Source organism: Pseudochaenichthys georgianus, chromosome 10 (genome assembly GCF_902827115.2).
Source record: "Pseudochaenichthys georgianus chromosome 10, fPseGeo1.2, whole genome shotgun sequence".
Lineage (NCBI taxonomy): Eukaryota > Metazoa > Chordata > Actinopteri > Perciformes > Channichthyidae > Pseudochaenichthys > Pseudochaenichthys georgianus.
In genome coordinates, this window is record NC_047512.1 from 5,942,854 (window position 1) to 5,956,251 (window position 13,398).

Genomic DNA, 13,398 nt, shown 5'->3' on the forward strand with positions numbered 1-13,398 from the left:
AGATGAAATGTTATGTGGAAGAAAAAAAAAAAAAAAAAAAGAAAGGAATGAATGTATTTTATGTGGATAAATTGTTATGCTATAAATTGTTATGCTATAATATATATATAATATATAGATGAACTCAGACGATTGCTAAAAAACATCAGGTAGGATTTTCAGTGAAATGGCAAGATGGGTGGGAAGAGGGGGGGACGGGGTGCATGGGAAAGGGATTCCCTACTGTATATATTTTTTGTTTTTTCTTTTCTTTTTGTATTGTCTATATCATTTGTATCTATATAAGTCCATAAGTCCCTTTTTGTGAGGGCAAAAAAAAAAAAGTAAAGTGAGATTTTCAGCGCTCATATCTCACAGGAGGAGTTTATTTTGGCAACAATCCGCCTCTGAGGGTGGTGTCGGGTCCAAAACCCTGAGCCGTCGGATAAATAAACAGAAATAAACACAGATACTCTGACACGGTCGACAGGTCGCCTGCAGTGAGGGATAACGGGTTCTATAAAGAGCCTGAAATCGAACACACACACTGATAACAGAGAGTGTGCGTGTGAGTCCAACACCAGTAAAAATATCACAGGTCGGGACCTTTATCTCTACGAACCATTTCAGCCCTGAGGGTCAGCGGACTCACGTTAGCTTTAATTCTGTTCATCGAAACAACTGAAACGTTGACTTTAATGAAATGTTCTATATGTCAACAGAATTCACGTTACTGTGTTAAGTTAGTTGAAAGCAATCATATTAAGTTAAAATACAAAATATTAGGTTCAACTTCATATCATTGCCTTCAACTACAGCTATGGGAAATGTGTTGACATTTAATTAAAGTCAACATCTCAGTTTTTTCAGTGTTGTTACGGTAAAAATATATATTTTTTTACTATATCTAAAACATATTGAGACTAACATGAGATTCTGATTATATATTGTATTAAAACTTAATTAAATAATAACTTTTATTTCTGTTGTGTTCCGTAAACTCACCCATTTCACTGAAATATAATGCGTAATACTTTCTTTTGCTTCATGCGTTTTCCTCTAAAATATATATTCTTTGCAATATCTAAAACACATTGAGACTAACATGACATTCTGATTATATATGGTATTAAAAATGCATGAAATAATAACATTGTGTTCCTTAGACTCACCCATTTTACTGGTCTATTATATGTGTTGCTGTATATTTCCATATCGTTCCCTAATGAAGAGAAACTGTTGAGGTGGTGCCACAGATGGAGTAGATCCCACTGTGAGTCAGACTGGAGCTAAAATCAATAATTGATAACTTGTGAAAACAGTGAAAGAAAGTCAATGTTTTATAATTAACAAAAACCCTGAGAGCTGGATCTCGTTTACGATCAGAGGCTGAACTTTGGATCTGACAAGATTTACCTTTCTTATCTTTGAATACGACCGGGTCCATCTGCAGCTGCGTGACTTTATACAACGTACGTTTTTTATTGCATCCCACAGAACTGTGTATTATGTTTTATTATGTCATAAAGGGACAGCTTGTTATCAGCTGTGTCGTCAGCGGAGATAATACTCTAATACTAAAATGACAATTTCTACATGTGTGTGTTCAAACACTTTGATGCTTTAGGACCGTAACAACAGCTTTGAACACTTCAGACATCACACACACACATCATTTAGTTTCAAGAGAATACATTTTCTAAACATCCTCGAGTCTAGAAAACATAAGTTTGGTACTTAAGAAAAATGATTGGCTTTGGTAGTTTTTATTAATGGATGATATATGCTGTGTAGAGATAGTTTAAGGTTGTAAAAGAAAACATAATTCCCTCTGTAATATACATATTTTATTTTGTTGTGAAAACACAAAATATATATATTTTAAGATGTTAAACCCTGTTTTGATATATTTACGGGTCAACTTCAGACTTTTTTTGGGCCTAACTTGACATTATTTAAATATTAATTGAAGACACCAATAGCTTAAACATCTATTACAAATAGATTTAATTTCCTTTAATAAATATAACTTTATTACACCACTAGATTTGAAAAACTGCCCTCTAGTGGCAGTATCAGAAACTAAATGTGGAATTTATCAAAACAGTTTGAGTATCAATTTAAAGATGTTATTAAAACGTGACTTCCTGTTATGTAATAGTACATATAGTCATATTTGAGCCTTTTAACTTCTCCTTTAATATCCCAATGTCAGTGTATCAGTTTCCAGTAACAAATAAGCGTCTTGTTATTTAATTTCCTCGTGATATCCCTGCAGACCCAAAAAGTTATTTATTGATTTTCCTCATCATTTTCTATTTATTTTTTGCCATCTTGCTATAACAACACTCCCATAATATTCCTTCAAGCTGTGTCACTGATGTGTTGGTGGGAGGGGCTCAGCTTCGTGACGTATCCTCTGTTGACAGTAGTAAAACCTCCACACACGCACACACTCTCACACACTCACACACACCGCTTCCACTTTCTCCACCACACTCCCGCCGAGCTGCGCGCCTCTCCATCCCCGGCTGTGCGCACTCTCTCCCCGCAGAGCGTAGGAGCAACGACCGCAGGCTGAGAACCGGACAGACTGCAGCGCAAAGAGGGAATAACACCCGGGAATATCATGTCTTCTAAAGCCATGGAGTGCATGATGCGGGCGGAGGAGCAGACCAAAGTTCTGGAGGACAGTTTCACTAAAGTCACCAGACATCCGGACGGGACCACGCTCATGCTGATCGCGGCCGAGTGCGGGCTGTCAGAGGAGGACACGCAAAGTGAGTAGAGAGACATAACATGGGGAGGGGGGGAGAACGCTATTTTATTAGTATTTTGGGTTAGTATGGGGTAAAAAAGAGGTTTTTTTACAGGGTTTTCAAGTCAATATGTGTGAGTTGAAAAGCAGCATTTCTAGAAATACGAGTTAATAATGTTGAGGAAACACGTGAGTAAAGAGACCATAACGAACAAACGGTCTTTTATTCTGAGTTTTGTTAAGATGGGCTAAAAAAATGGTGAAAGAAATGTGTTTTTCACAATGTTTGCAAGTCATCTGTACATTTTAAGGCTGAAGGTTTATTGATAGCAGGATTTCTAGAGCGTAGAACTTCTTTGCTATTAATGAGGGACACACAAAGTGAGTTAGAAATAAATCCCTCTTTTATTCGACAGTATGGGGTGAAAAGTGTGTTTTTTCACACAAGTCTAGATGTGTGAGTTTATGGCTAAATGTATTGAAAAGCAGCATTTCTAGAAAATATAAGAGTGTCGAACTTCTTGATATTAGGTTTTAAGGACACACACGTGAGTAGAGAGACCAAACATGTGGGAAAAAATCACTCTTTTCTTGAGATTGTGCTCAGTATGGGGTAAAAAGTGTGTTTTCACAATGTTTCAAGCCTAGATGTGAGTTTTATGGCTAAATGTATTGAAAAGTGTAGAACTTATTGATATGAGGTTTCAAGGACACACAAGTGAGTATAGAGACCTGACATGTCCAAAACTCCCCTTTGTTATTAGTAGTGTGGTCAGTATGGGGTACAACGGGTGTTATGACAGTGTTTCCAAGTCATTTATGCTAAATGTATTGAAAGAAGCGGCAGTTTTTTAATTTATAATGAGGGAATAGAACATCTTAATATTAGCTGTGTTGAGGACACACAAGTGAGTATAGAGAATTAATGTGAAACACTCGAATGTATTCTGAGTTTTGTTCAGATGGGAAAATACAATATTTGTTTCTCACAATCTTGCCAAGGTCAGATTTTGTGGTTTAGGCTGAAATCCACTGAAAGCAACATTCTAGAAAATATAAGAGTGAAGAACATCTTAATTTAAGGGTTTGAGGACACACGAGTGCGTTTTCACATTGCTTTCAAGTCTAAATGTGTGAGTTTAAGGCTGAAACGTGTTGTTAAGTGTCTGTAAATAATTAGATAACAGAAAACTCCTATAGTATACAGTACGGAATAGTATATTAATGTAATATTCTTATACAGACCAAGTGGTGAACTCCTAAGAAAGACATTTTAGTTTTAAGGTGATTTAAACATGTCGGTGGTCATTTTACAGTTTTTCTGTGTAGTATTCTTTAGTTTAGACCTTTACCAACGTGTAATAGTATTCCCATAGACCATGAGCAGGCATCTCTCTGCTGTGTGATCGCTTTGTGTGGTCAACCTTTCTTTTATGGTGATTTAAGAATATTTACGGTCATTTAATTGAGCCGTGGCCCTTTACAAACATGTCTTTCATATGATATTTGTACAGTATCCTTGTAGTAACCATAGTAACCACACTCGTTTTTCTATTTGTGTGGGACTAAATATGTAGTATTAATATGGTCATAAATCTAGATTTCTACATTTTTAGGCTGACTATATCGATGTAATTGTGCTGCTGAACAAACCGTATGCAGCATTTATATAAATAATGAGATATTGATATAGGCACGTAGCCAACTGCTTTACCACATCATCATCTATGCCAAGTTTCAACTGTTTATGCAAAATGTTGTTGTGCATTTTCATTTTCAATACGCATTTGGGTGTGATTTTATGTCACCGAGTAGTTTAACCTCAGTAGTACTTTAGTAGAAATACTATTTTATTTAAATCTATGCAAATGTGAGAGGTTTTACTGAAGTTACAGAAAAAACCGAACTTGTTCACTCAGACTCAGGAAACTTGTCAATATGGTGTCCACAAGTTAGTGTCAAGAGAAGTTGACAAGTCAGGAGTGTGTGTCAGTTTTCATATCTCAGTTAGAGGAAGATACAGCTAAACAACATTTTAAATCTGTGATATGAAACTTAATCGAGCAGGTTTGTGTGCTCCGTGTGATCCCTGGCTAAGGCAAGGCAAGTCGCAATCTGATGATATAATTGTCATTTGCACGTCAACACTGACCACAGAGGCGGCAGCGCCCCATTGATCGTCTGCTCCACTGTTGTTCTGCATGATGAAGTCATTCAGAGTGGAGTTTCCTGCTTCTGTTTCAGCTCAGGAAGAATGTTTTGTTCATTCTTACGAACACTGATTGATCTCCACAGGGGGACTTCAAGTTTAAAGAGGGCGACTTTAAGGAAAGATCATACGTCCATGCATCAGTGATGGAAGTCTCTATTGTCGACAAAGTTTGAGTTTATTTTAGTCATACTTGGTCGGATGTGCACATGTTCCCATTTCAGACCATCTGAGAGGCATTAATTGAAGTGGAAAACATGACAAAACATCACATTACTAGTTAGGTATTTAATCTCTCCCACCACCACCCCCACATGTAAACACTCCCACCATGCCTCTATCTGAGGAATGTCTAACTGTAAGTCTGTGCAACTGTCACATCAGGAGCCAGATGTGAAGCTTCAGAGTGCCGATAACAACATGTTGAAAGGCACCTCCTGGAGAAACCCTCTGATAGATCATTGTAAAAGCTCTCCGTAATGAGGTATAGTTTGTGGGGTTGGAATAGATTGGTGCATTCATGACGTACTTTTAAATAGAGACCTGGAAGTTAGCATCTCAATGGCGCCCTCGGATAAAAAAAACAATCACATTTTCTTCAAGCAAATTAAACTCTTGTGACATATTGACACCACTTTATGATTATTGGAGAGTAAATCTTCAGATTCCCAGAAGTAAAAAGCTAACGTTAGGATATAAAAGAACTACAGCACGGTCACATGACTTCACGTCACCACCGCTAGCTAAAGGTGGGCTAATGTTGGGCTATAAAGGAACCACAGATCGGTCCCATGACTTCACGTCACCACCGCTAAGCTAAAGGGTGGCTAATGTTGGGCTATAAAGGAACTACCAGCACGGTCACATGACTTCACGTCACCACCGCTAAGCTAAAGGTGGCTAATGTTGGGCTATAAAGAACTACAGCACGGTCACATGACTTCACGTCACCACCGCTAAGCTAAAGGTGGCTAACGTTAGGCTATAAAAGAACTACAGCACGGTCACATGACTTCACGTCACCACCGCTAAGCTTAAAGGCGGCTAATATTGGGCTATAAAGGAACTACAGCACGGTCACATGACTTCACGTCACCACCGCTAAGCTAAAGGTGGCTAATGTTGGGCTATAAAGGAACTACAGATCGTCCAATGACTTCACGTCACCACCGCTAAGCTAAAGGTGGCTAACGTTAGGCTATAAAGGAACTACAGCACGGTCACATGACTTCACGTCACCACCGCTAAGCTAAAGGCAGCTAATGTTGGGCTATAAAGGAACTACAGCACGGTCCCATGACTTCACGTCACCACCGCTAAGCTAAAGGTGGCTAATGTTGGGCTATAAAGGAACTACAGATCGGTCCCATGACTTCACGTCAACACCGCTAAAGCTAAAGGTGGCTAACGTTAGGCTATAAAGGAACTACAGCACGGTCACATGACTTCACGTCACCACCGCTAAGCTAAAGGTGGCTAATGTTGGGCTATAAAGGAACTACAGCACGGTCACATGACTTCACGTCACCACCGCTAAGCTAAAGGTGGCTAATGTTGGGCTATAAAGGAACTACAGCACGGTCACATGACTTCACGTCACCACCGCTAAGCTAAAGGTGGCTAATGTTGGGCTATAAAGGAACTACAGATCGGTCCCATGACTTCACGTCACCACCGCTAAGCTAAAGGTGGCTAACGTTAGGCTATAAAGGAACTACAGCACGGTCACATGACTTCACGTCACCACCGCTAAGCTAAAGGTGGCTAATGTTTGGGCCTATAAAGGAACTACAGCACGGTCACATGACTTCACGTCACCACCGCTAAGCTAAAGGCAGCTAATGTTCGGCATGATGGGCGTTTAGTCGTCTCATTTAGACACTGGTTAGCAACCTCCTTTTGTAACCGTACCTTAACCCAGTTGGGTATTTACTCACGTATGTTACTAACATGACATTCGTATACATTTGATTCAACCTTGTTTTGGGGAAATTCACCAAAAGCTGATTCAAAAGCCATTGACTTCAAGACGAAAGACTCTGGAAATGCTATAATACTAACATATTTCCTGCTCTAGGACTCTATCCGCATCACTCCCCATTAAATCTATTTTGCACATTTCTTTTACTAATGCCTCCATATCGATATTGCGACAATATTCTAGGGTTGACTTTTTGTGATCTCACGCAATTACTATGAGTAATGTGGATATAAACAAATAATAGAAAAAGCTAGAACATCAAGCTTTGTTCAGAAAGTTACATCACTTAACTATATGCAGCCATTAGAACCAAGTAAGGAAAAAGCTTATGCCAATATTACGATATCCAAATCTAATCTAATTTATCGACCCCAGCCCTTGTTGGTATTCCTCTTCAGGGATTTCCAGGGCAACAACAACGCCCTATTTGCTTAGCTGTACCCACTGTTGAAATCCTACATGTAAATTATTTCATTTGCGTTGACGTACACCGCATAGGCAAATATTTCTGCTAGTGTTTGTGCTTGAGAATATCGCACATGACAGGGAAAATGTGTGTCCTTTTCATAATTAGCTTGGCACAGGTGCGTCCTAGCTCTTTACAGTACAGTACAAATATTCCACCTGTCTCTCACTCGTTGATGTCAGACTGTGACTTCAACTCCTCAAACCAGTTCATCCAGGTTTCTCAGGGCTGAAGTCACACCGCCCTCAGGTGTACACGGGTAGATCTGATTATGTAGTTTGTACTACAAGTGGAGGCCTCTTTTACAATGTTGTCCAAGCCTTCTGCATCACTGTAGCTACACATGTTGAAAGAAAAGACAACATATGCTTTGGTTTGCAGTCCAGAGATGTTTAAGCCTCAATACTTAAAGGGATGCTCCAAGGTTAATATTTCATTTCCATAAATAACATGAGAGAGAATCAGATAAAAAGTCTATAGCGACGATTTGCAATATCCTGACTTTTAATCCCTTGTATACATCGTAATGTTCCCACAATGCACCACAGTAAACTGATATTTATGTTAAATGTGTATAGAGTACACATTTAAAGTAGAGGGTCTCAAATTCCCTCAAATCCCTCGTGCATGCTCGTAAACGCTGCAATTTTTACTATTTGTAATCATTCTGTCCGTACTGAATGATGACCCTCTATCATGACCAGGCTGCGTGAAGGCAACGTAATTTTTATTATCGAAACAAGATGTTGTTTTCGGGGGAATAAAAGCATCAAGCAATCATGTTTTGGATTTTAAACTATAGTCGAGCAGTCCGAACCAAGACTGCAAACTTTATTACAACTTTTAAACCTTGATAAAGTCAGCTCTACCAGATCCACAATTGTTACCTTTCGCAATAAACCCCTGGCCATATCCACGTAACTTTGTAACCTTCTATAAGTGTTGGCAACTGTCTCACATTTAATTTGCTGCCAGTATGAATAGCTTGTTTTTTCCAGCATGTCAGAAAATGGCCATAGCCCTGACGTGTAATTGCCTTGAAAGAGGAGAAAATCCTGTCCTCAGTAAACCCCAGAAATTAAGTTTTAGAGACGACTAAAGTGCATATGTTTTCCTGGTAGTTGTGTAGAAATGTACGGCCCATTATCAAAGCATCTAACAAGCTCACAAACCACATATGAACATACTATGGTTTGAACATGGCTTAAAAAACATATTTAAATCCATGTTAAAACAGCAGATGCTTACATTTCGCATGTATCGTTCAAGCGATGTGAACATGCTAACGTTAGCCTGTTAAGATGTGTTCTCGCCGAAGACGTGTGTGGAAAGACAAAGAGACAATTTCACACAAAACATTTCGCTTACTTCTTTCACCGCAGAGCACCACCTTCGTTTCTAACACAGCCAAGAGGCGCATTCACACTGCGGATACGTTTCCCACAAAGGTTCATCAGAATTTAGTTCATGAGAACTCTTTAGTTCGCATGAAACTAAGTACAGATCGCGTTCACACCAGAGAAAGTCCCTGGGGGTGGATTAGGCAAATGAAGCCGGCTGGACGTCACTTCTTCTTCTTCTTCTTCTGCTTTGGGTTTACTGGCAGGCAGCAAATACCACTTCACGGCGTATACTGCCGCCCAAAGTCCCCGGCCGGAAGTCCCCGAGTTGGGGACTGGCTTCAGTAGAAAGCTGCTGGGAGTCCAGCAGCTTCTACTGAAGCCTTCCGAGTAATTACGCCAGAACGCCGACACCTCCTCATCTCCACCGCTCCCATGTTTTATTTGGTGTTGCCATAAGTTAGTCTCTCTGCGTTTCTGCGCTGGGCTAATGCTAATGCTAATAATGCTAATGCGAGGATAATAAATGGCGGCTTCACAAAACTTTTTGGGAGTTTTACGGGGCGTGGTTTGCAATCCGCCCAGCCAATCAGGAATATAGCTCTTTTCTCAAAAAGAGCCGGTACTAAAAGTAGTTCATGCGAACCTTTTTACCCCCTCGAAAGTCCCTGCTCTCTAGCAGGGACTTTCGAGGGGTAAAAGGTTCGCATGAACTACTTTTAGTACGGCTCTTTTTGGTGTGAACGCGATCATGAACTAAGTTCACATGAACCTTTGTGGGAAAAGTACCGCAGTGTGAATGCGCCTAAAGGTGTTTTATTATTTGGCTCCACTGAGGTTTACAATGCAGCTTTTCAGCCGATGAAAAATGTTAGATGAACTAAAACTGCTCTGCGCTGCGTCCTAATTCCTCTCCCAGTGTCAGTGACTGTTTCCATTCATGGTACACAAAGGTGGGGGGGCTAACCTGACAGAGTGAGGTAAAGGTCTGGCCCCTCATCAAAAGACCTCAATTCGTTTCCAGCTGATGAGCGGGTTTTTTTCTGCCTGTTTTCTACCGCTTCCCCCCCCCTGTCGAGCGTTAACAAAGCTCTCATTGGAGAAGGTTTAGCTGGAGAAACACTCCCGAACTCCACTCCCCGTTTCACATTTACAACATGCTCTAACCTCTGTAAGGCATGCTTAAGCTCCTTTCATAGATCACTTGTATTTGTTTCCAGTGAGTCAGCAAAGGTGAAGAGAAGTTTGAAAGGCCCGGTTATGTAATCCACTCCTATAGTCAGTTTGAAAGAACAACATAAGCACGAGTGTATAGGTCAGCAGGATTATAGGACTTTTTAAAAGACATTCAAAGGTCTTTTCCACTTTGAAAGGATTGCAAACTAAACAGGGTTGTGACTTCGGGCTTCTTGTGTGTAATCTGACTTCCATTCAACACCTGGTGGAGAAAATGGCATTTTAAAGACTGGATAGACTGGATTTTCTTTAGTTTTGACACATCTAATGTTAAAGAATAGTTTATTTTCCCGCAACATGAATGTCCTGCATCGCAGAGAGGAGCTACACGAATATGAAATCCTCACACAGATGAACGCAGAGCAGAATTGATTTACTCCTAAGTGCAGATGACTCCAAATGGGATTCTCATGTGTTCTCGACAAAATGTGGAAACCATCCAGGTGTGTGTGTGTGTGTGTGTGTGTGTGTGTGTGTGTGTGTGTGTGTGTGTGTGTGTGTGTGTGTGTGTGTGGTGTGTGTGTGTGTGTGTGTGTGTGTGTGTGTGTGTGGTGTGTGTGTGTGTGTGTGTGTGTGTGTGGTGTGTGTGTGTGTGTGTGTGGTGTGTGTGTTCAGTGGCGCACTTATTTGTGGAGGAGCCTGCTAAAGTCGGATGGAAACATTTTTCTTTCGTGGTTTTCATAATACGACTTCGCCTCGGGGTCACTGCCGTGTCACTGTGACTCAGAGACCACACCTAAACTCACAAAGAAATATAAGTGTAACGTGATTATGAACTTAATAGAGAAAGGAAACATGGCTACAGCTATGACTGTCTTTTAGGCGTAGCATTTAGATTTAGGGTTTGCCTTTTAGGATGGTGCTCTGGTCACGAAAAGACTCAACTAAACCAGTTATGGAAATCCTTAATTCCCCTTTAAATCTGACTGTGCTCAAATCTTTTCGTTATTTAATCCTAACCCAGGGGTGTCAAACTCAAGGCCCGGGGGCCAAATCCGGCCCGCGACTTCATTTAATGTGGCCCGCATGCAAAGAATATAATAAGTTTATTATATGGTTACATGCCACGGTTACATGCCACTTTACGTGCCCATAAAGTAGCCTACATGTCCCACAATGCATCTTGTTTTGTGACATGCTCACTGAAGAGACTTACAATTATTTGCCCTAGACTTCTGCTTTCAGACGTAGTTAATTATGAAGTTATTACCCTATCCGATAATAATTCAATGCAGAGGAAATGATGTATTATAATACATTATTTCATATATATTATATATTTATATAGTCCTAAAGTCACAACCGGCCCTTTGAGTGCAACCATAATTGTGATGTGGCCCGCGAATACATTTAGTTTGACACCCCTGTCCTAACCTAATCAAAACCGTTATCGTTTTCTTTTTATAAACTCACAGGCGTGCGTATAGGCCTACTAAAATGCATATGGACGTTTTCATGTATCGTAACAGGCTAATGCTAGCATGCTAAAATGGTGCATGTATACAGAAGATGTTGATATGCTAACCGTAGCCACGTTAACTTGTTCAAGGCGTAGCATGTTCACATCTGACTTACATGTTCCTAATGAGCTTGTTAGCCAACCTAAATGCTTTGGAAGCTGGAAGCATAAGTTCACTGCAGATGTTGTCATTTTGGCAGTGATGTTAGGGTGCACATTTAACAGCATACGACGCGCTAATGAGGCTAAGCAGGTGACCGCATTGTCCTTGTCGAAAAGTAAAGCTAGCTACTGTATATCCCAGTAGCGCTCATATGTATGCTAAGCTAGGCTAACATACTGATTACAGCACTCGCAGAAATGAGTTGTTCATCTCGGTAGAAAGAAAAGCACTGATGTATCCTAGCAGGTGTTATGATAGCTTTAAACCCATCACATGGCAACGGCAATATTATTAACCAGACATCTATCGCCACACCTCTGAGATTGCAGTGTTTAAATTGCCTTCAAACAAACTGTAATCGATACCAGTTGAATCACTTCACTTAAAGGTGGGGTAGGTAAGTTTCAGAAACCGGCTCGAGATACACCTTTTGTTATATTCCATGGAATGCTCTAAACATCCCGATAGCAATGAATATCTGAAGTGCGTTGACAACAAATCCATTAAAAAACGTCATCTGTGGAAGCCGTGATGCTGTAACAAGTACAACTTTCACCAGTCTGCTGACGTTATGTGCGCGTTCATGTGTCTGTAAGGAAGTCTGAAGGAAGGGGCGGATTCTTTTCGGCTGCGTACTTTCACATGTTAGTGCACTCGAGCCGGTTTCTGAAACTTACCTACCCCACCTTTAAGTATCACATAGTCATCCTATAGTTGTGTTAGTTCCTCATGTGTCCAGGCATCGTTCAGTAATAGGTGTGAAGCCTATACTGTGTGTACCCAGTGGCCTGAGGATGTCTTTTTGTCCCGATCACTCGTGACGCTACACACACTCCACCCGTGTTGCTTCTCAGGAATATCCCTGTCATGACTTTCTGTAAATTACCTCATTGCTTTGTTTCTGAACCAAACCTCCCGCAACACCTCCCATGGGTGTGTGTGTAATTAGTTCCTTTTGTTTGTGTCCTGCAGAAATGGTTCAAGCTACGCAACGCACAGTGGAGGAAGGCGGAGGGTCTTCCGTCTGAACTCGGATCAGTGTTGGACTGATACCGAAGAAGAAGAAGAAGAAGCTCAGCGCTGACTTTGTTGCTCCTGGACAAAAATGCCCCCTCCACCTTTCCCTCATACCCTTCCCCTCTGTGTCACTCGTTGTTGTTTTGTATCTATGAAGCTATTTTAACTTCTGAATGTGAAGGTGTTTGTGTGCCAATATAACCGCCATGTTTACAGAAATAAACATATTGTTATTATTATAAGTTAAAATGACTCGAGTGTGCTCTGTGGTTATACAATAGACTGGGGGCCTTTTGTTTTCAGGCTTTGTTTACATGTGCGTCTGTCAGCAGGGAGCCGCCTATGGGACTATAACTAAATGCAAGGAAGCGCTGGGATTACAATAGATGCTGCTGGAATCAGTTGCCGCTATCCGGGGACAATTGTGGAACATGTCCAGTTGTAGAGGAAGGAGGATGGGGGGGTGGACATATGAGCCGAGTGAGCTGAATGACTGAATCACCGGCTAAATAAAAGACAGGTGATGTCATTGCAATGTCCGTTTCCTTCCTTGTGATCACTCGTTGTAAAAAGGATATGAACACGGCAGTCGGGGTAGGTAATTCACTTCAGAAACACGTGTTGTTATATTCCATGGAATGCTCTTAACATCCCGATAGCAATGAATATCTGAAATGCTTTGACAATAAATACATTAAAAAGTGTGATCTGTGGAAGCCGTGGCGCTGTAAAAAGCACGACCAATCATCTGACTCGACCCGGCTAAAGTAACTGGATGGCCTACCTGCCT

At 40.7% G+C, this 13,398-nt stretch overlaps 1 protein-coding gene across 1 annotated transcript; it reads left to right on the forward strand.

The window, feature by feature from the left end:
* Positions 1-2,434: 2,434 nt before the first annotated feature.
* On the forward strand, positions 2,435-13,146 carry hopx (HOP homeobox). Its single transcript, XM_071204518.1, has 2 exons — positions 2,435-2,759; positions 12,541-13,146. Exons 1-2 carry the CDS (start codon positions 2,609-2,611, stop codon positions 12,639-12,641), a joined length of 252 nt encoding a protein of 83 aa, XP_071060619.1. The 5' UTR covers positions 2,435-2,608; the 3' UTR covers positions 12,642-13,146.
* Positions 13,147-13,398: the final 252 nt, after the last annotated feature.